The sequence below is a fragment of the Typha latifolia genome, chromosome 7, assembly GCF_019914945.1.
Source record: "Typha latifolia isolate L0001 chromosome 7, TyphaL0001v2, whole genome shotgun sequence".
Taxonomy (NCBI): domain Eukaryota; kingdom Viridiplantae; phylum Streptophyta; class Magnoliopsida; order Poales; family Typhaceae; genus Typha; species Typha latifolia.
The window spans coordinates 2,537,346-2,558,863 of record NC_133092.1 but is presented as its reverse complement, the minus strand read 5'-3'; the positions used below and the strand labels follow the sequence as shown (position 1 = coordinate 2,558,863).

At 40.3% G+C, this 21,518-nt stretch overlaps 5 protein-coding genes across 5 annotated transcripts; 3 read left to right on the top strand and 2 right to left on the bottom strand.

Moving 5' to 3' along the window:
* Nucleotides 1-219: 219 nt before the first annotated feature.
* LOC140791655 (GDSL esterase/lipase 7) lies at nucleotides 220-2,536 on the bottom strand. The gene is made up of 5 exons (XM_073142263.1): nucleotides 2,187-2,536; nucleotides 1,970-2,097; nucleotides 1,636-1,875; nucleotides 731-986; nucleotides 220-659 (listed from the first exon to the last, which is right to left on the bottom strand). Exons 1-5 carry the CDS (start codon nucleotides 2,521-2,523, stop codon nucleotides 430-432), a joined length of 1,191 nt encoding a protein of 396 aa, XP_072998364.1. The 5' UTR covers nucleotides 2,524-2,536; the 3' UTR covers nucleotides 220-429.
* A 2,738-nt stretch (nucleotides 2,537-5,274) lies between these two features.
* Nucleotides 5,275-8,324, top strand: LOC140792234 (phosphatidylinositol 4-kinase gamma 4-like). The gene is made up of 3 exons (XM_073143091.1): nucleotides 5,275-5,423; nucleotides 5,537-7,105; nucleotides 7,656-8,324. The coding sequence occupies exons 2-3, from the start codon at nucleotides 5,780-5,782 to the stop codon at nucleotides 8,031-8,033; spliced, it is 1,704 nt and encodes a 567-aa protein (XP_072999192.1). The 5' UTR covers nucleotides 5,275-5,423; nucleotides 5,537-5,779; the 3' UTR covers nucleotides 8,034-8,324.
* A 2,927-nt stretch (nucleotides 8,325-11,251) lies between these two features.
* Nucleotides 11,252-13,341, bottom strand: LOC140792338 (probable pectinesterase/pectinesterase inhibitor 61). The gene is made up of 2 exons (XM_073143287.1): nucleotides 12,163-13,341; nucleotides 11,252-12,073 (listed from the first exon to the last, which is right to left on the bottom strand). Exons 1-2 carry the CDS (start codon nucleotides 13,211-13,213, stop codon nucleotides 11,376-11,378), a joined length of 1,749 nt encoding a protein of 582 aa, XP_072999388.1. The 5' UTR covers nucleotides 13,214-13,341; the 3' UTR covers nucleotides 11,252-11,375.
* A 1,893-nt stretch (nucleotides 13,342-15,234) lies between these two features.
* On the top strand, nucleotides 15,235-16,669 carry LOC140792796 (uncharacterized). Its single transcript, XM_073143999.1, has 2 exons — nucleotides 15,235-15,349; nucleotides 15,879-16,669. The coding sequence occupies exons 1-2, from the start codon at nucleotides 15,296-15,298 to the stop codon at nucleotides 16,557-16,559; spliced, it is 735 nt and encodes a 244-aa protein (XP_073000100.1). The 5' UTR covers nucleotides 15,235-15,295; the 3' UTR covers nucleotides 16,560-16,669.
* Nucleotides 16,670-16,998: 329 nt separating this feature from the next.
* On the top strand, nucleotides 16,999-20,851 carry LOC140793109 (cytochrome b561 and DOMON domain-containing protein At3g61750-like). The gene is made up of 4 exons (XM_073144480.1): nucleotides 16,999-17,354; nucleotides 17,877-18,270; nucleotides 19,108-19,391; nucleotides 20,273-20,851. The coding sequence occupies exons 1-4, from the start codon at nucleotides 17,184-17,186 to the stop codon at nucleotides 20,531-20,533; spliced, it is 1,110 nt and encodes a 369-aa protein (XP_073000581.1). The 5' UTR covers nucleotides 16,999-17,183; the 3' UTR covers nucleotides 20,534-20,851.
* The last annotated feature ends 667 nt before the right edge of the window (nucleotides 20,852-21,518 follow it).

Genomic DNA, 21,518 nt, shown 5'->3' with positions numbered 1-21,518 from the left:
AACTATTGCTGTGGTTGAAGAAGCAATTATATAAATCTGGAATGTGGTCGGTCACCAGATATATCTGTCTTGCTACTCGAGTCTTTTTTTTTCTTATTCTGATGCCAAAGATGTTTCAATTCCAGTTGCCACATTAGAATCGTGCGGGAACATTCATATACTAAACTTCCAACTTAATATGCAGAGAGAGAGAGAGAGAGAGAGAGAGAGAGAGAGAGATTGTAAAGTGTATCACTGTTTGCATCTGATGGATCAAAATGAAATTTACATGATCTCTTATGTACAATGTGAACTTCCAATGGCTTATATGGTCTATTTATCTGCAGAGCATGTCTGGTCCATTGGCATTGATTCAATTGTTTGAGTCCATGCCTTCTTACAGTAACTCTTTTGTTGCAGGAACATACAACCTAACCGTGAAGCAGTATTTTATAGCTTGAATTTTGTCATCTCCTGCAAGTTCATGGGATAGCACATGGTCCTATGCTCTCCTGACCATATATTATCTGCAAGGATCCGGTTCACAGCATCCGTCGGGTGGAATTCATCCCACCACACGTGCATTGACGCATTCCTGCAAGCCATCTCTGGAAGCAGGCACATGATCAATCCTCCATACTTGCCCAAACCACAGCAAGCATTTGTTGTGGTCACAAAACCTGAGAAAAGATTGCAGTTAAAGTGCTTCCTCAAACAGAAACTTCATTGATGTTGCTACTACAGTGCTTACCATAGCGGCGACGATTCTCTAATATGTCCATTGATCCTTCAAAAGCATCACAGAATGTCATTGTGGCACCTGGGAGCTCATGGCTTAGTTCATCCACCATGTATCTCATAGCATAATTGAACTCGATTATCACATTGTTGATCTCGTCGATGCACTTCCCATTTGCACTGCCATACTCCCACAGGTAGTGTGGCGTGCAGCCGATTGGTGCAAGACCCATGACTACAAGTTTTCGAACATTGGTATTGTAAAGATTCTGCAGTCAGGCACTTGTATCAGCAAAGGAACTATATAAGAGTGTCAAACTGTACCCTATGTATACTGCCACTAATATCCAACATACCAAATCGATTCATTATCAATTATCTGATATCATTCAAGATGCCACACATATAGCTTAAATTGCAAGACATCTGAAATCACTGAGATGATCAGCAGAACTGAACCAGGTATGGTATATATGTAGACTAGAAATTCCAGCTTGAATTCAAAGAGAGATGAATTTTAGGCAAGCCTATGAAAAGTATTGAGTAATTATGACTTCAGCTTGAATTCAAAGAGAGATGAACTTTTAGGCAAGCCTATGAAAAGTATTGAGTAATTATGACTTTCTACTCCAACTTTCAAGATTGGAAAAAGAAAATCTTGATTAGAAATGTGGGTCATGAACAGGTACACAGTGTACTGACTAATCTCTGGATACATGGAGGAATTCTTCCTACCTAGTCCTAGGAATTTCAATCTATATTACAAAATTAAGGTATTAAGAGTTGGTACAAACTAAACCGAAGCAATTCAATATTATCCATGAGTTGTCTATTCGTGTCAGAATCAATATATAGAGCTGAAAACATAACTGAACCTAAAAATTAGAAGAAGAATAGACAACATGGGTAGGAGAGAACCTTGATTTCTTGCTTCATAGTGCTAACCAGGAGCTGGTTGAACTCCCATGGCAGGTAAAGAGACTGCACACTTGAAGTGTTCCTCAGGTAGTAGTGTATGAAGTCATTACTCCCAATGGAGACATAGAACACCGACCTCGCGAATAAATCGGCCGCCGCCTCCTCCCCTAGATTCAGGGCGAGATGCTCGAAAGTGTCGCCGACCTGCTGGATCTGCTGCGTCAGGGAAACATGCATCCCCTGCAACCAAGAACAAGATCAAGAACTGCCAAATTCCGCAGCAAAATCTCATCCTTTCTAAAAGAAAACGTAATTCAGGGAAGCTGGTACTCACCAAATCGGACCCGCTAGGGAAGAGGACGCCGGCGGCGGCCGAAGCGTAGTTGACGCCATGGATCAAGTCCTCCACCTTGCCGCTCTGGCCGAGGAAAGGGGGCACGAAAGGAAGCCCGAGCCGGAGAGCTGCATTCACGAGATTCGAAGCAGAGAAGCGAATCAAAATTGGATTCTTCGGAGGGAAAAGATCGAAGGCCCAAATCAAGAAACCCGACCGAGGTAGTCGACGATGACGCGGCCGTTGGAGAAGCGGCCGGTGGGGAGGTGGGTGTCGAAGTCCCGGCCGTAAGGGAGGTGGTCGGCGCGGGCGAGAGTTCCGAGGTAGTTGTTGGTGCCGCAGTCGACGGTGGAGTCGCCAATGACGAAGAGGGCGGGGGCGAGAACTGAGATAGGGGGAATAGAGGAAGATGGAGAAGCAGGAGGAAGAGGAGATGAACGATTGGAAGAGGAGACGAGGAGGTCGACTGGGAGTTGGTGGGCTTCTAGGGAGGAGAGTGAAGGGAAGAAGGACGAGAAGAGGAGAAGAAAGAAGAGTTCAGGCGCAAGCGCCATTTTGCGTCTTTCACAAGACAGAGGGCGGGAAGGGAGGACGTGTGTTTAATACGGCGGCGGATTAGACGATTAAAATCTTTCTAAATTTTTTTTTTACATAATTACCATTTATATATTTTTTTAATTTATTTTTTGTAAAAATATTATAACTACCACCGAAAATTATTATGCTCTTTTAAAAATGTCACAAGAAAATAGAAAAATTAAATAATTTATGATCACATAATTTTCTTTTCTCAAATAAAATGTAGGTAGGGCTTTTGATTTTTAGGTTTTAGCACATCATCTTTTTCACTTCACTATTTTATAATCCAACAGTCTATAAATAAGATCAGCTCTATGTCGAGATCCCAACCCTAATATTTTGGGTTAAGAGGGATTGGGGCTTTAATAAACTAACGAATCGTTTTGTAATGAATAATTGCATTGTAATCCAAACCCTTGCAAATCTACTTGGGAAATTCCTCGCATTTGAAAAGATGCAACCAATATCTCACTAACCAGCCACATGACAACCATTGCAAAGAAATTTTATTAAACTGCAGCTCAATTAATGCATCTTTGGCTGTCGCTTCCTATAAGCAAACAATTCCTTAGTTATATGAATCCGTCTTCTCTCTGCTCTTTAATAATTAATTATTAGCCTTTTCTTTAAGTACTATTTGATCTAAAGTAAGAGAAAAGATTGTTAGTGGCACTTGTAGCACATCTGCTCTTAAATAAGGTAGTCAAAAGTTCACTAGATCGAGTCAGCAGTTCGATGTAGGACTGGTTATAAACTTATAATAAACTAGACTAGGACCAAATTAAACTTTAAAAGTTTATTCAAAGTTTAAAGAGATAATTTCACTTTTAACTTTTGGAACTATCTCTATATTTTATATGTCTCTTTCAAATTATTTTTTGGCATGCATAGACCTCTCACCCACCTATGTCTAAGGTAAAAATGATAAACATATATTTACTTTCTTCTACTTATAATGGCAAGAGGGTTATGTGCGATCAGTTAATAAAATAAATTTCTTATTTCTTATTTGCCGCCCTAAATATTCTTCTCCTTTTTCGTAGTAGCTCTCTCTCATGCTTGCTTTTGAGGAAGTGGTAGAGGTGGGGCTCCAGAGAAAACTATACCGATTGGTCTTGATGTGCTCCAATGCCGTCAAGCCCTAGAGCATGTAGGGTTCAGCAGCGGTCTCTCACCTTTGTAAAAGGGAGAATTTACTTGAGAATATAAAATTATTTTAGTATACTAAAAATTTTTCTCTCTTCTTCTCTTAAAAAATAAAAATATACATGTAAATTTTCGTTTATACGTGACAATTTATGAATGAAAAGGCAACAAAAAAACTAATAGTAAAATAGGTCGGAAAGTTTTGGAAGAAAACCGAGAAATAGTAATAGTTGATGAAGCCTAAGTAAATTTATCCCAATTTTAAAACCATAGCATTTGATCAATATTATTACAAAGAGAGGTACATAGATTCTCTACTTGCCCATGTGACATGCAGTAGCTTCTATTATGGAGTTGATCAACTCATAGACATCCACTTCATTGCTTATAATTGTACCATTTAGAGATAATTATATCTAGACTATTATGATTTGTGGTCCACTTTTATATAATCTTTTTTTTTTAATACTTTGCGTTTATAAATGTTCTCTTTTTGATATAATTTTCCTATTAAAAATATATCAGGTGACTAACACATGATAAATTAGACATCGTAAGAGTTAATTCACACTCTTATTTTAGAAGAGATAAAAAAGAAGAAGTTATAATTAACTTAAATTAATTATATTCTTTTTTGCCAATTAAATGCCTTTGAAGAAGACGGTGGGACCCGTTTTCCAACCTTTCAGGTGGAAACGCGTGGACCATTTCGTCACACCTACAGACCTACCTAATATCCTAAAAATAACGGCATACTATCTTTACAAAAAGAGGTTTTATAAGTTCATAAAAAAGTTTACTAAAATAGCTAAAATAAAGGGAAGAAAAAGAAAAAAAAGAAGACTTGGAAGCCACGTTAGAAACTTTCTAGAAGCTCCAAATCCGCGACTCCGATACTTGCGCCAATGGTTTTAGTTGGTTGACGGGGGCCACGTCACTGACGTCAACCTTAACGGCGTCTACGATAGTGGCACGTCAGTGCTCATCCATCGCTTCTATCACTTTCTGACACCTCACCTCCCTTCCATCTTTTTATAGCCCTCCCTTGGCTACCAAGCACTAGTAGAAGTACCAAAATGCCCTTTATGAAAGAATACGCGTTCCTGGGATTCTTCTTAGTTAGATACATCATACACCAAAGTTCCAGAATTAATTAACCAGGAATAACAACAGTTGTTGTTTAGTTTGTACGCATTTCAAAGCCGAATCCAATCGTTAGATTGACAAGAACGAGAAGATCAAATCCTCACCTCAATTTTTATTATCACTACTATTTAATAGCTCGATTTGCATCCAGTCTTACTTGATAGACGAGTATAATTCGATGTATCCTGAGGATTTCATTCTATAATTAATTGCTCTAACATTCAATTGGCAAGGGAAAATGAATCCATTTAATATTGGATTGCTTAGTCTTGACCAACGTAACAGTAATTATCGAGGTCTAATTCTAATATTTAATTACAGTCCAGGGGCATATCAGTCATTATCGAGGCGAAAATCTACTTCGTGGAAGTTGCCTTCTACGGACTGCCGTTTCGCTAGTCACCGTTAAAGTCTTTGGTCCAAGCGTATAAAGTGACGACCGCTAAGCTATCAGCATCTCTCCATTCGCCTTCTTTCCCAGTTCTTTCCTATCTTCCTGCCATTAGGACGAAAGGTAGTGATGAGGAAAAAAGTTAATAGTGCATAGCAGAAGGGCGAATCGAGCACTTTGATTACTTTGGTGGTGAGAATCTCGTATTTTCCCCCTCTTTAGTTCTTCTTCTTTTTTCGCTTCTTTTGTTGTTGTTTTTTTCGATAGAAGTCCACATTTTATGAATCTTTGCAATCTTTTGGTAGGTTGGGGAGATTGATTGAAAGGAGTAATTTTTGGCGTGGTGTTGCTTCAATCCTTGATGGGTTTGTAGCATTAGCTGAGATTTGGCATTCTTTTAGGCGTTTTCCTTCGATTCTGTGCGGAGGAAGGAGCTCTAATTAGAGATGGGTTCAAAGATTTGGTAGAAAAGTCTCTCCTTTTGCCGCTTTGGTTGCTCTTCAAGGCCACAGAGAGGCTTCTTTGGGTTTTCCCGTTGGTGGAACAAGATGTCGTCCGCCGGCCTCGCTCTTGGTCCAATCAGGGAGGATTCAGCCCTCTTCCCCATCCGGTTTGACGGCAGTCGGTCGCCGCACTGCTCGTTGGATTCCATCCTCATCTACCTCACCATTCCCGGGTCGTCGGCGATCCCACTGCGGGTGTTCGACTCCGATTCAATCGCCTCCGTGAAACTTCGGATCCAGAGCTGTAAAGGGTTCGTTGTAAGGAATCAGAAGTTGGTGTTTGATGGCCGGGAGTTGGCTCGCAACGATTGCCGCGTCCGGGACTACGGCGTGACTGATGGAAATGTCCTCCATCTCGTTATCCGGCTGTCGGATCTCCGTATAATTACCGTAAAAACTACATGTGGTAAGAATTTTGAGTTCCAAGTGGAGAAAAGCCGGAGCGTTAAGTACATCAAGAAGCAGATTGCTAAGAGGGGTAAGGATTTTGGTGATATCGCCGACCATAAACTCATATATGAAGGCGAAGAGCTTGAAGATCATAGACTTATTACTGACATCTCTAAGAACAATGATGCTGTGATCCATTTGCTGATACGCAAGTCAGCAAAGGTCAGGGCTGAGCCTGTAGAGAAGGATATCGAAGTGTCAGTAGTTGCGCCGGAGGCGAAGGAGAAGCTGCAACTTGATGCCCTTCAAATGCTTGCTAGAAAACCACTTGAGCCCATTGTTGTCAATCCGGAAAGTAAATTGTCTCCAGTGATTGTGAATATGGTCAGAGAGACACTTGCTGGATTGGAGAAGGGGAATCCTCCTGTCATGTCTGCTGAGGGCACTGGAGGAGCCTACTTCATGCCAGATGAGTCGGGCGCCAATTATGTCTCTGTTTTTAAGCCAATTGATGAGGAACCTATGGCAGAGAACAATCCTCGTGGGCTTCCTTTGTCGACTGATGGTGAAGGGTTGAAAAGGGGAACGCGAGTAGGAGAAGGTGCGCTGAGGGAGGTTGCAGCATATATTCTCGACCATCCAATCGGTGAGCGTAGCTTACATGATGAAGTTGGGTTTGCTGGTGTTCCTCCGACAGCATTGGTTCAGTGCTTGAATGGTGGGTTCAACTATGGCAATGGGGTAGGCAATGCTGGAAAGAATTTTAAGATTGGATCATTGCAGATGTTTGTGAAGAACAATGGAAGCTGCGAGGATATGGGTCCTCGAGCTTTCCCTGTAGAGGAGGTCCACAAGATATCAGTGTTGGATATAAGATTGGCAAATGCTGATCGTCATGCTGGAAACATATTGGTTCGCAAGGACGAACATGGGCGTTCCGTGCTGGTACCCATTGATCATGGATACTGCTTGCCTGAAAATGTGAGTAGCTTTGAAGGATCTAGATTTCAGTTCTGTAATGCATATACGATTTATGACTTGTCCTTGCTTTTCTTCGTGGCTAGTTGTTAATTACTTGAAGATGATTGATTCCTATTTGTATTCATTTCACATCATTGGCTCTCTCAATTATGTGCATATAGTGATGATCATGTCAATTAGGCTTCAAAGTTTTGGTTATGTTTTCTTAATTTCTGATGGGACTTCTCATCAGTTTTTCTTGCATATTTCCTAGCATTAGCTATAAATGCTTTGTTTTCAACTGAGACAGTTTGTCATTGATTCCTTATAGTTGAGATTGACAAGTAATGGAGAACAGAAAACCCCGTGAGAATAAACAGCTATCACCAATATGCATATGTTACATGTTTTGCTTGGTGTTGTTGATAATTACTTACCATGTTTTAGTTCAACCTTTTGGTGCTATTAGATTGTGAAGGCTACTATAATTCCCTGAAATATCATCTGAATTCTACAATATTTAAACTCCATATCAGTGATGAGGTTTTCTAATCTTCTTTATTCAATGCAGTTTGAAGATTGCACCTTTGAGTGGCTCTACTGGCCCCAAGCTCGCCAACCTTTCAATGCCGAAGCCATTGACTACATAAAGGCGCTAGATGCTGAAGAAGATATCGCTCTGCTCAAGTTCCATGGCTGGGAGCTCTCACTTGAATGCTCTCGCACTTTGCGCATCAGCACCATGCTTTTGAAGAAGGGTGCTGAACGAGGACTCACTCCATATGATATTGGTAGCATCTTATGTAGGGAAACCCTCAAGAGGGAATCCAAGATTGAAGAGATCATCCATGAAGCTGAGGATGCTGTTCTTCCAGGAACAAGTGAGATGACATTCTTGGAGACTGTCTCTGAGATCATGGATCGTCACCTCGACAAACTTATGCAGTAAAAAATAGTTGTTGGTTAGAAATTCAAGTTAAGCAAAGATCAAGATCTGCGAACAGGTTACGGTTGAAGGGCTAAAATCCGGAAATTTTTAGAAGCTCTTGACTTGAACTGCATGTGGTCTTGTAGTTCTGCTGAACTAAGGGACCTGCAGCTTAAATTAATGACTGAATGAAAAAAAAAAAAAAAATTGAAGCTCAAGATCCTTCCAAGTGTTTATCTTTGTGTATATGTTCTCATCACCTTACAGAAAAGAAGATTATTCTTCGCCAATAAATATTATTTATTCTTTTAATTTTTCTGTTGGAAAGGTTTTGTTAATTCTGCTGCAATGCCCTTTTGTATCCATATATGTGGTGGTACGCTGTATTGATTCTTACGACAGTGTTAGTCATAGACAAGTAGCTAACTCTGCTATATTCTTACTACCATCTTTAACATTTGAGAACAGACATTGGAAGTGGTAGGGGGAACTTTTGATCATTTTAGGCTAAAATTTAGAGTAATTAATGAGAAAAGTAACTTATTTTGTGAAAATCGTTTTTGTTTATCTTATACTTCTTTCGTTTGAACCTTTCTCACTTTATAGTATTATCAAATTTCAGAAAAGATATAATATAGATATCAAAATGGTTGAAAGCTTAATAATTAAAAATAAGTTCATCGTTCACATCTTTTTGGTAAACGCCATCTTTTTTCCTCTTGAAATATTAATAAATGAAAAAGTCTACCATTTACTGAACCTTTTCTTCGTATTTCTTTTAGGCCAATAAAGGAACTTGTTACATATTTCACACTAGATATAATTGCTCGTCTAAGCTCATTACAATATATAAATACTTATCAGTCAAACATCTCTTTTTTTATTAAAATTTGTAGACTGCATATTCATTCAACATCCAAAGTATAATGAAGGTTAAAAGTTGGATCAATCCATTCTCCTTCAGAGAGCTAATCCTCAATAATTAGCGGGGTAATGCTTAATTAGTTAAAGAGATTAATATCATTCGTGAGTTCAAATCACCATTTAATTGATCTAAATTAATAGTTTTAACTTTTTTCTTTCTTTCATTTTTCTGGAGAGGTACTGAAAGTATGCAATGACATTATTGTTAATCACTGAAAGACGATCAAACAACAATAGAAATGATCAGCTAGACAAATATAAGCTAACTTCATTCATCTCTAGCGTTAATATCCACTAGATCAATCTATTACATATCATAGGAATCAACAGAATGAGCTCTTGTTTCCAAGAAACAGGCTATGATATCGATTGATCACGTAGCTTATTAATTCAACACAAATTAACCAAGACATTTTTATTACCAGTACTCTCACCCTCCCCAACTTAACTATAAATAAGATCAAATCCTATGATCTATCTAGAATCGGATCAAACTAGTTTGTTGTCGGTGGCGGTGCATGGTAGGAGTGGTGTTATCTACTTATCTCCCATCCCCACTGCATTCTTCACGGTATCAGCGGCTCCTTGTGCCATCTGCTTCATTTGCTCTCCAGTTTGCTGCATGAATCCTCCAGCCTTATCCGTGCTCTCTTGGCACGACCCCTTGCATGCCTGCATCTTATCCTGCGCCATGCCCATCATCTCATCCTTCTTCACCTTCACAATGTTATATATACACACACAAGAAGGTTGAAGTAGAATAAGTTTATCCTTATTCCAGGTATATTTACTATAACTAGCTGCAGAGATGCGATAAAACTAGGATCGAATAAAAGAGTGGCTGGCTCACCTGTGCATGGCCTGCAGTTTCACCTGCCTTGTGCCTCATGTCGGATTGGTCTGCCATCTCTTTAATTCCTCTCTTTGCTTGCTAATTAATTACTCACCAAGATCGCTATCTTTGTTGATTAACTCCAAGTTGTGTGAGAGGATATGAGACAATGGGGAGGTATTTATAATTGGTGCAGCTTCCCTAGCAAAGCACTACACGGGGACACGTGGTGCGTGTTTGTTCCCTATGGCCGGCTTCGTTGGCGTTTGACGAGGGCACGAGGAGCTGTTCCTACGTGCTTAACGTAGTAGACCTCTTAATTTTACTCGACACCTTAGAATAAGAAAATAAAGATTTTAATAAAGATTTTATGCTCTAAATTTTCAAAGAAGAGTATTTAAAATTAACGGCAACCACAATTCTACAAGTTTCAATTTTTCGAAATTTTCTCTATCACATTTATGATGTCGCGAGTTCTTTTATTTTCTTTATTTTTATGTGACGAGTTATGTCACGAACGCCACCACTTACCCATTTAATTTCCAAGCTATTTAAACCGGTTTTAATGGCTGCACCACTACTACGTATCGAATCCACCACCAATCCTGCTTTTATTTCAACGGGTGGCCTCCTCCACCGACAACATCACGAGGCCAAGACCCACCCATTAATCATCTCCTAGACTCCTACTAGGCCAAGAAAATATAATTTAATGGGCCCAATGGGAAATGCCTCTACCTCTTAATTATATTATTAAATAGAGAATTTCTTCTATTTCTACTCAAAGAAATTTTTTTTTTTTACTGGGCTACGTATTAAAGCAAAATAAAGCCATACCAAAAGCATGAGGAGCCCAACCTCATGTGACGGCATTTTAGTTGAACAGTGGAAGGACAGAAGTCTCCCAGGCTCCAAGCTAAGCAAGATGCCAATTATTCCATGCTGTATTTGTATTGGAGTCCACGAGAAGCCATGACTAGGAGCTGTCATTATTCTTTTGTCCACTTTTCGGTTATTATTCTCGGAAATTGGAATCTATCATCATGTTAGTGGCTCTAAAGCTTTTACTTTGATTGTTATATTCACTATAGTGTGAGCCGGAGAGGATAAGATGACCGATCGCTCGTAGGGATTATTAAGCGTTCGCCCATTTGCTCACTTTTTGCTCACTTTAGTCCAAAATCCACTTTGTGATTACTTTCTTTAATTTGGATTGGGAAGCCCCAAATCCAGCATAAAACCGTATCCAATAATGTACAACATTGCCTTTCTTATGGACTACTTTATTCTCAAAAGTTCATCTCAGGATTCGTTTCACTTCTCAATCCAACTAATTTTTATAGTTGTTTTTCTTTTGCATAAATATACCACTTCAAAGTTTCTCATTTGCTTAAGAAATCTATGTAAATAAAAATAAAAAATAAGAGATTTTAAAAGGGTATACGTGCAAACAAAAAAGAAAAAAAAAACCCTATCTAAAGACAAGAATAAATAATGTGGTAGATTAGATAATATATCGTAAATGTACAATTAGTACCGGGATAACATGCAATTATTCTCTCCTAAATAATAATAATAATAATAATAAGGTATAAGATAAACATACTTTACACAGAGAGTCCAGCCAAGAAGGCGACCCCAGTAGACGGCAGCCAAGAAGAGCCCGAGATAAACTGCGAGACGGTAAACTTACTCGCCTCCTCAGGCAGAGTAATCACCCTGAACCCCGGCCACGTCACCCTCTTCCCCACGGCGGCGCCTGGCCCGTAGTTCATGTACTCGCCGTAATACAACGTATCCAAAGCAAACGTAGCGTTCCACTCGAGCCACCCTTGCGGGTGGACATGGTCTCCCATGTAGGATAGCATGTACACCGCCCTGGAGTAAAGCTTCCATGGCCTTCCTAAGTACGTGGGGTAGTCGGCTTTCACTTCCTCGAGGTCAGGGGTTGCTGCTATGCGACAAGCGTGGATGGATATGCCGGAGTTCTGATTTGGGTCTTTTCGATTTTGCGCAGTTATGGTGTTCTTTTGCAATGTCAATGGCTTCCGGGCCCAGAGGGTGCAGTTCTGGAGCACCACCGCGGCGTTGCCGAAGACGAAGTCGACGGTGCCGTAGATGTCGCACTCGCGAATGAATTGCCGCTGCGAGTGGACATACAAGGTGTCCTGGTATCCGATCACGTTGCAGCGGTAGACGACGGCGTGGTCGGCGCCGACCCGGAGGGCCACGGCCTGGTGCTTATCCGGCCCGGCCGAGTTCTGGATCGTCATATCCTTCAACACGAAACCTGCTCCAGTCGCCGCTGCGGCATTTGAACAAACAGTTGGTAGGTGGCACCCAGAATACTAAATCACAGAACAGAATGATAAGCTTAAATTAAACCGTACATACCGAAGGTTGCGGTGTGGAAGGTTGTGTAGTTGTCGTAAACGCTACGAGATCCGACAACGATGGTCTTCCCCTTGCCGTCGCCGACGAACAAGAGGTTAGTCTTCTTGCGCCCAACCTTAATGTTCTCGTCATAGGTCCCCGCCTTGACGTAGATGATGACGCGGCGGGGGCTGTTGTCGGGCGCCGCCTTGACGGCGGCGGCGATGCTCGTATAACTCCCATTGCCGTCTTTGGACACGACGAAGTCGGCCTGGATCTCGGCACCGGGCGTCTGGAGAAGTCGGCGGTCGCCCTTCTTCACCCAATCCGGAAACTCGTTCAAGAGCCTTCTTCTCTTCCTATTCTGGATCGGAATCCCGGCGAACTCCTGGTTCTTGCTCGCCACGGCGAAGATAGCAAGGCAATTACTCACCAACTCGGCGAGATCTTTGACGTATCCAATCATCTGGGTCTTGATATACTCGTCGCCGACTTCTTGGAGCCCCTCGTTGCACGTGTCCTGGTTGGTCAGCGCGGCGCTGAGCCACGTCAGCACGTCCTCGTCGGAGGCCCCTTTGGGCTTGGAGGAAGACGACGAGGAGGCGGGGGAGACGACGAGGAGGGATTGGCTGAGCTGGTCGAGCGAGTCGTCGAGCAGCTCCATGCAATCGTCGTACGCGGCCCGGGCCCTCACGTCCATGGCGACGCCGGCCATGGCGGAGGCGCCGTACAAAGCCTTGTCCAACTTCTGCAGCGTCATGTTGAGCGAGATGGGGACGAGCTCGCGCTCGCTCGTGGCCCTCGCCGCGCCGGGGAAGCCCACGAGCGAGTTGACGCAGAGTGACGGGTACCGAGTCAGCCCGCACGTGCGCGAGATTGCCTGGGTCGGGACTCGGTTTGTCGACGGTTTCGACCGGTTCCTGACGACGAGGGAGATGGACACGGCGGAGACGAGCAGGAGAGCGAAGGCAAAGAGGACGACGAGGACGAGGAGGAGGGATCGGCGCCTGCGAGTTTGGAAAGCGGGTTGACTCGGGATAGACTCGGACGAGCCGAGTCGGCCGTAGGCCATGGTTGGAGGAGAGGGAGAGATGGGTTAGTGTATGCGAATTAGACGATGGATCAGATTGGAGTTTATAAAGAGTAGTATAGAGGGAGAGAAAGGAAGTGATAGTATTTAGTAGTAGGTTGGTGAACGGTGAATGGTGACTGGTGAGTGCCTTCACGGATGAGCTGGCTCCAACTAGCTTCAGCCCACAAGAGTGAAAGAGTAGTAATAGCTCCAACTCGACTCTAATCAACTGGAGGGCCTCCTTTCTCAAGTTTTAATTCCCCAATTAATTTCACGAGTAGTCCGTTCTCTCTTTTAAACCTCAACTGGCAGATTACGTAAATAAAAAAATAAAAAAAAATGGAATCTCTGTGTATTTTGATTTTAGCTACTTATAAAAGACGTTAATTTTAGTATGAATTAATAGTTTTAATCAACTATAGATCTCAGCTGTTAATATTTCAAATGTTGGATATAGTTTCATGAATGTAGTGGGGAACATTGCACGTGCGGTAGATGCATAGTCAAATTGTCAAAGGGCTCTGGCATTGCGCACATGGTGAATTGGTGGGCGGGAAACAACGGACACCGATGTGGACTCCCGGTCTGGGTCCGATCCATGGACTAGCTTCTGCTGACTTGTTTGTTGCCACTTGGAAGGTGAGTGAGAGTTGGGGGCGTTTCGGTGGCGCCGCTGGTGACCAATTCAGGAGCTTTACTTTTGCAATAGAATATATGTTACTGTTGGCTGCTAATCATTTAGATGCAGTTAGTTCTTCTTCTTTTTTTCCAATGTTTTTGTTGTTTTCAATATTATAAAAAATAAATTATTTAAAATGTGGTCATTATACATATATATATATATTATTCTTTGTATCGTGATCATCAAATAATGCAAGGTATTGGTACTAATAATGAAAGCAATTAGTAGTTTTCAATTGCCTTTTTCGTCCACACAAGTTCACGAGTTGTACATGAAATGAGTAATAATTCATAAGTCTAAGTAATATTATCCTTCTTTCTTTTCTTTTTTAAAAATATTTTTTGTTATTTTCCACCCACATCAACGGTGTGAGCAGTATGCATGAACCCTGCTGTATCATTATTGTTCTGTCTCTTGTGTGCCCACTTATACAAAATTATGTTTGCATCTCTGGTGAGAAAGAATAGCTTAAATATTTTATCATAACGAAAAGTAAACATTTTTCAACAATTTGGGGGTGTAACAAGGGGTGTCGGCAGTGGAATGAGAACGTGGAATACCGCAGTAATGAGATGAGCTAGAAAGTTGACCTTGACCTATAAAATTAAGGAAGGAGGTAAATGGACGTGGAAATTTTTTGGATAATAATCACAAATGCAATTGCAAATATCTTGCAAGGCAATTCTACTACCGAGAAATTCCATCAAAAGATTGTGTTGAAGCATCATCTCTTGTTTGATTGTCTCTCTATTTCGTATATCGTACTCTTTTATTTTTATTTTTATTTTATCAAAAGAAGTTTAAGTCTCCATAAGTTTCAAAGAAAATGTTTTAATGCAAATTAAGGCTGACTTGGTGATTCAGATAAAAATCAAATTGCTGAATTAGAAAATCTTTTTTGAAAAAGCTATTTAATATTTTTTTTTTATCTTGATAATATTTTATGGAATGCGATATCTAGTAACCGAGAGGTCATTTAGTTTTATGTATTTCAAGATGCAATGTATATGAGAAACTAATGTAAATAAAATTCTTATATATCTCTCATTTTTTTTTCTATTAGTGTATACACTTTATATATAAAAAAAAAACATGTGAAGCCAAACGGCCTCTTAGTATTTGTCTTGAGATATTTATGGAAGACTGCGACTAAAAATAGAGTCTCAGCTGAAGAAGCGTTCCTCCCCTTCCTAAGGAATCGGTCTCATATTAATGGTTCTGGTGGCATTCTGGTTCTAACCGTGTAACTCTTATCAAGCAAACATTAATCCTCATCTCAACCCGCCTTCTTCTCTCCTTATCTTTCTCTTCGTTCTTCTTCTATTATAAGTCACTGAGTTATTGAATTGAAGCTTCTTAGAGAAGAAGGGAAGAAAGAAGGAAGAATTGCATGCAGAAATATGGTTTGGTCTCCAAAATCTGCGACAAATGCTTACATTGACACACTTAAGCTGGTACTGATCATTTCTCTCGATCTTTCAACTCTTCTGTTCTTATTTGTTGTGATATCTGAGATGATCGCATCTCTTTCTATTGGTAGTTATTTATGATGCTAAAAATCATTCTTTTTCTCGTCTCTTATTTATGAAACGATGCCACTAAGATTATGTTATCTCGAACGTAACAGCATTACGCGCGATTGATGGAGACAAGTTATAAGCTTGACAAATCATTTAGGAAATTTTGGCACCTTTTGCATGATGATCGAATAGTCCATGGATGAATACTAGCATAATGCTCTATACTTTATTTTATTTCAGATGCATCGATCATATATAATTGCAGTCGATTAATTGCTCTAATATTCTTCGTCGTGCAAGATTCAATGTTATACTTCTTTAACTATACTTTAACAAATAGAAATTAATACGTACATTTCTCCAGCAGCAAATGTTTTTTGTCGATGTGATAGAGTTACAAGTAATATCATGCATTCAAAATTAAACTGTCCTTAATTTATTATTATTATCACTATTCGTTCAGTGCAAGCATGACAACAAAAGGCGAAACGATGCCCACAAACCAGTAGAACCTGAGACGAGTGAGTTCATCTCAGCCCTAGCCGCCGGCATGAGCGCGCAACTCATCGTCGAAGTCTCTTCAGAGGCGTCGCAGTCGACTTTAGCCCTCGCGGCGGCAGCCCGCGAGACCGGCGGCCGGCTGGTTTGCATCCTTCCGGAGGAGGAGTCACTTGAAGCATCAAAAGATGTGATAGAGGAGTCTGGTCTGAATGACATGGTGAAATTCGAGGTCGGCAACCCATCCGAGCTCCTGCCCAAGTATGAGAACATAGACTTCTCCCTTGTGGACTGCAAGACCGAGTCTTACAAAGATTTGCTCAGGCTATTAGATGTGAACCCAAGCAGATCAGTTGTGGTAGCAAACAACTTGAGGGAAGGAAAAGAAGGGCTGTGTGGGGATGTTCCATGTGTGAAGAATGGCGAGATAAGATCAATGAAGCATCCCATAGGGGAGGGGATGGAAGTAACCATGATTGGGAAGAGAGATGAGTTTGGGATCAGAGATAGGAAGGGAAGTAGGAGCATAAGAGTTGGCCAAGGGAGGAGGATAGCTCGCAGTAACAGCAAATGGGTGACAAAGATTGATGAAGAGAGTGGAGAGGAGCATATCTACAGGATAGCCAAGTCTATCTCTCTAATATGAACATCTTTGCATGCATGCATGCAGGATGTCTTGAGGAACAAACTGTGTGTCAATATGATTGCAGTATATATGATTTTACAGATTAATTTTATATGAGAATTTTGTAACTATTCTACAACTTTGGTGTCTTCTATAATCTTTAAAACAACCTAAACTTGGAAACAAGAAGAAAAACTTCTTGTGTCTATATATACTACTCATGGCTCGGTAGATGTAGTGTATTTTTCTCATTTTATAGGGTTCAATTTGTAAATACTAGATAGCGTAAGGATAGGCTTTATCGGAAATATGCTTAAAGTTAGGGTGTTATATGAAAATATCCCAAAAAAATATAGAACACCACCATCACCATCACCATCACCATCACCACCTCCACCACCACCACCATCACCACCATACCAAACCCTTTCTAGACACCATCATCATCATCATCACCACCACTAATCATGACGATCACCACCCTCTCTCCAACTCCATGCCTTCAATTGCAAGCTACGACGGCCCACCGAATATCAATTCTCCTCCTCTTCCCCTTCCCCAAAGAAATTCTAACCCTAGCCACCTATAAACACCCTCTTCTTCCTCCCTATGCTACTCCCGAAACCCTAATCGGATTTGCCGGCAATGGAGCCGTATTCCTCCCTCCTCTCCTTGTTGCTGACCTTGTCGGCTTCGATAACCGCCGCCCATTCCCAGGTGGACACCTGCGGATCGGATCTCAGCACCTTCCTCCCATCCCCTTTCAACGCCTCCGGACTTGATTGCAAACCCATGTGGAATGGTTTCATCCTTCGGGTAATTGTTCGCAGAATCTCCACTTGACAGTTGGTTTCTTGGAATTCTCTTTTTTGGATAGGATTACTGGAAGGAATACGAAACATTGAATTCACTTGAACATTGTGTGTAGGCTGGTAGGATTCTCGTTGACCTATTAATGATCTTTGTTTTTATTTTTATTTTTATCAGTTTAAGGGTAAAGTTGGTTCCTTCGACTTTTACTAACATAACGGAATGGCATTGTAAACTAGTAGTCGGATATATACTGGTGTACATAGATATATTTTCCCTTAAAACATTGCATTTTGAGGATTTTGTTAATAGTGAATAAATATCAATTTTTTGAGGATTAAAAAGAAAAAGAAATGGTATTGTTCTTTCAGTTTCTGAAGGGTAAGTCTGTCTCGCTATGTAAACTATGGAAAGGTTAAGTTTTTCTAAATTTTGTTTAAATTTGTCACGACCTGCAGAATACTTCAAGCACTGCCTTATTTCTAGACTCAGCACTTCCTCATCATGTTCCATTTTTAACTCGTGCAGTACTCACAGAACCAAGATAATATTTTGAGCATTGTGTTATCTGCTGTATACACATCTGGATGGGTTGGGATTGGATTTTCAAATGATGGGATGATGATAGGTTCAAGTGCGATGGTTGGTTGGATTGGAGACGGCAGAGCATATATAGAACAATACCATTTACTCGGTCAAACTAGTTCAGATGTCATAGTAAATGAGGGCCAATTGCTAGCTACTGATGTTGCTCCTGCAGTTGTACTCTTTGGGGCCAATATCTATTTAGCATTCCAATTGAACTTTTCAGCTTCAGTTCCTCGCCAGGCACTTCTTTTTGCTTTTTCAACAAGATCTCCAAATAGTTACCAACTTACAGAACATGATGATAAGACATCCATCTCTTTTGATTTTTCAGCAGGTTTGTCCTGGTTATTCTAACTATTTAAGTGCAATCATTCTTGGCCATTGGCCATCACTTATAATTATAATTATGCTTATCGATTCCAATCCTCAAATCCCTTCAACTTGCAAATTAATTCAAGGGAAGTTCCCTCGGAAGAAGGGGTTGTGACATTCCTTAGCTCCAACTGTATGAGCCATGTTGAGTGGTATAAGATTTCTGATGTATCTAGGGTGAGGACAAATATGTCTCAGCTTTCAACTTTCTGGCTCTTACATGCTTGAAATGTACAATAGTGATGCCATTAGCACATAATCTTTTATGCTTCTTGCTCACCAAAATTTATATTGAAGTAACAATCAGAGTCTCAAAAAGTTGCGTAAAGCCATGAAAGAGCCCACTTCTGAGAAAACCTTATTTTCTCATATTTATGATACACCGTCGCTGCTTTTGTGTGTGTGTGTGTGTGTGTGTGTAGGTGTGTGTGGTGGTTGACTGGTAGTTTGTGTTGCCCAACTATAGGGTGTACTGTGTAGGCAAATGATATTGTGTTCCTTTTTGCAGAAACCTTTTAGATTCACACAAGGTTCTCTCTTTCAAATTTTTAATCAGATAGATATTTGATGTTATTTTAGAAAATTGCTGTAAAAATTGAAGCTAGTTAAGAAATAATAAAATTTCTCTGCCTAGAATTTCACAGCATATGGGCCTCAAAATTATTGATGAAAAAGGCTTTTCTAAGATGACAATGTTCATTCATATATTATATAGCATCATCAGAATCTTGGAATAAGTATCTTCCTAACCATTTTAGAATTTTTGATTTGAAGGCTAATGTGAAAACTACTTTTTCAGGCAATTCAGCTTATTCTTCCTATCCATACCAACTGAAAAGAAAACATGGAATGCTTGCTATATTTGGCTGGGGAGTGCTTCTACCATTGGGTGCCATAGTTGCAAGATACTGCAGGCAAATTGACCCTCTTTGGTATTATCTTCATGTAGTTATTCAGTTTGTGGGATTTATTATTGGACTTGCTGGTGTGGTGGCTGGAATTGCTCTCTATGATAGACTACATTCCAATATCACAATGCACAGAGCCCTTGGCATCTCTATCCTTGTGCTAGGTGCTCTTCAGGTGAATAATGTTCATCTGTCTTTTCATGTCTCAGATTATTTGTTGGTATTATGCCTATAAGCATGTTTATGGGACAAATTAGGTGGTCCAGGTTCATTAATAATGTGAAAATTTTAGCGCCATGGATGATGGTATAGTAGGCTATTTTTATGATAGAGGAAGATATAATATGCTTAGCATAGAGACCCTCTGCCTTGAAATGGGAAAGGCTTAGAATTTAGATTATCTTACAATCATTGAAGTTTCAAGCCATCATAGTAAATTTCTCATTTCAGAAACAGCTTAACACTATTTCGGCTCCTCCCACCTCAATCCAGATCATGTTTTGAGCCTTTTTGTATTACACTTTCTTATGATTGACTAAATATCAGAAATCTAGAATATTTGGACTTCTAGAATTATTGAATTATACTACATCTAGCATTGGTGATCTTTAGTAGCTTGCACATAGGTTTTCCCTCTTTTTTTTTTCATATCTTTAACTTTAATAGTCAATGCTTGTTAGCTCGACCTCTCTCATGGAACTTTCGTTCGGATCTCATCCTGGGTCAACCCACTCAATATGCACTTTCAAAAACTCCCATTTGTTAGCTTTATACCTTCGTCATCTTTCAAGTTTCAACTGCCCACGGCAGGGTGAACTGTGAAGAAGCTCACTTTGCTTTATCAAATGTAGCATATCTGTTTTTCCAAATTAGGTTTTTGCATATCTTACTTTAGTACTCTGTTACCCATGATTTGTCCTCGTGTGGACTGATTTGCTGGTATTTCAGGTCAGCCATCTGTCTGAAAGCAACTTTCATATTTTGTAAATTGTGTTGAAGCTTATTTAGTTCTGCTGATGCTTGCTTCTCAATGAAACAAACTTCCTCACTGTTTAGGTAATAGCATTTTTTATACGACCAGAAAAAGATTGCAAGCTCCGTAAGTACTGGAACTGGTGTCACCACTGGGTTGGAAGACTGGCTCTTTTCCTTGCAGCAGTTAACATTGCTCTTGGAATTCAAATTGGTGGAGCTAATTATTCATGGAAGGTGGTTTATGGTATTATTCTTGCTGTAATCCTAATAACTATATCAGTTCTTGAGATCATGTTGTGGACAAGTTGGCCTAGGAAGACAGCTTCTCCTTCGGCATTCTGAGGATAACGAGAGCTTCTATTGCGGATTGTAAACCTTATATATCAGCAGCAACAATCGTCGGCAAGTCACCCCCTTTTCTTTATCTACATCCTCAGAAGAGAGCATTTAATTTGCACAATGGTGGGTTAAAAAAAATGTGAACTAGATCATATTTGTACTTTTGGTCCCGCTGCCCTACTTGATGATATACACAGATTGAAGCAAAGCGGACTTGTAATCAAGTGAAAATTCTGTTCTCTTGGACTACTAGAAATTTGAAGTAGGATCCGGAGAGGGTGAACATAGGGAGATACTTCATTTAATATTATTTTTTGTGCATGATTTTTTACTCTAGTTAAGAACAGGGAGGATACATCAGCGACAGATTTTTGCAGTATATAGAATGTGGCGGAGGTATTTTTGATCTTAGGGCACACCTATGTGGATTGTGATGGTTCACATAATTTGTCCATCGTATTCCGTTTAATCTTCGATCACAGCGACGTCTTCTCATCCAGATGCCAAAGTATCGTTCTTATTGTAAGAACCTAGTAGGCTATTACCCATAGGATAAAAAAGCAGTAAGATGAAATTATCCAATCCTAATTTGACCACCATTGATGTAAAGGAAACAAGGAATACTACAGCAAACGGTTCAATTGCATACAAACTATAGATCCAGTGATCAACCAGAATCTATGGATCTTTACCATGTGTGACAGTTTGACTAGAACAACTTAAAATTCCTGCCAGTTAGTTTCAACCTGGAAACACCATAAGAACGTATCTTCTCAACCTAAAAAAAAAGGCCATGGGAATGAAACTCGATTAGGGACATTAATATCTTTCTTTGAGAGAGATAAGAAAGCAATATCCAAATCAATCATCAAAAGTAGTTAGAAATTCAACATTTTCCCTCAAGCATCCCAGCATATGTGATATGTCACTCAAAAAGAGGAAAAGATAAACATATATTAGAGTAGCCTCTACAAGTATGCTGACCGGG

Excerpts from the sequence above, each read along its gene's own strand:
- LOC140791655 (XM_073142263.1), bottom strand. The coding sequence starts at position 2,523 with ATGGCGCTTGCGCCTGAACTCTTCTTTCTTCTCCTCTTCTCGTCCTTC. Across the intron at positions 2,098-2,186 it reads CGTCATCGTCGACTACCTCG|CTCTCCGGCTCGGGCTTCCT; the intron begins GTCGGGTTTCTT and ends TCGTGAATGCAG. Across the intron at positions 987-1,635 it reads CTATGAAGCAAGAAATCAAG|AATCTTTACAATACCAATGT; the intron begins GTTCTCTCCTAC and ends GCCTGACTGCAG.
- LOC140792338 (XM_073143287.1), bottom strand. The coding sequence starts at position 13,213 with ATGGCCTACGGCCGACTCGGCTCGTCCGAGTCTATCCCGAGTCAACCC. Across the intron at positions 12,074-12,162 it reads CTTCCACACCGCAACCTTCG|CGGCGACTGGAGCAGGTTTC; the intron begins GTATGTACGGTT and ends CAAATGCCGCAG.
- LOC140793109 (XM_073144480.1), top strand. The coding sequence starts at position 17,184 with ATGGAGCCGTATTCCTCCCTCCTCTCCTTGTTGCTGACCTTGTCGGCT. Across the intron at positions 17,355-17,876 it reads GGAATGGTTTCATCCTTCGG|TACTCACAGAACCAAGATAA; the intron begins GTAATTGTTCGC and ends TAACTCGTGCAG. Across the intron at positions 18,271-19,107 it reads CTCTTTTGATTTTTCAGCAG|GCAATTCAGCTTATTCTTCC; the intron begins GTTTGTCCTGGT and ends CTACTTTTTCAG.
- LOC140792796 (XM_073143999.1), top strand. The coding sequence starts at position 15,296 with ATGGTTTGGTCTCCAAAATCTGCGACAAATGCTTACATTGACACACTT. Across the intron at positions 15,350-15,878 it reads ACATTGACACACTTAAGCTG|TGCAAGCATGACAACAAAAG; the intron begins GTACTGATCATT and ends CTATTCGTTCAG.
- LOC140792234 (XM_073143091.1), top strand. The coding sequence starts at position 5,780 with ATGTCGTCCGCCGGCCTCGCTCTTGGTCCAATCAGGGAGGATTCAGCC. Across the intron at positions 7,106-7,655 it reads GATACTGCTTGCCTGAAAAT|TTTGAAGATTGCACCTTTGA; the intron begins GTGAGTAGCTTT and ends TATTCAATGCAG.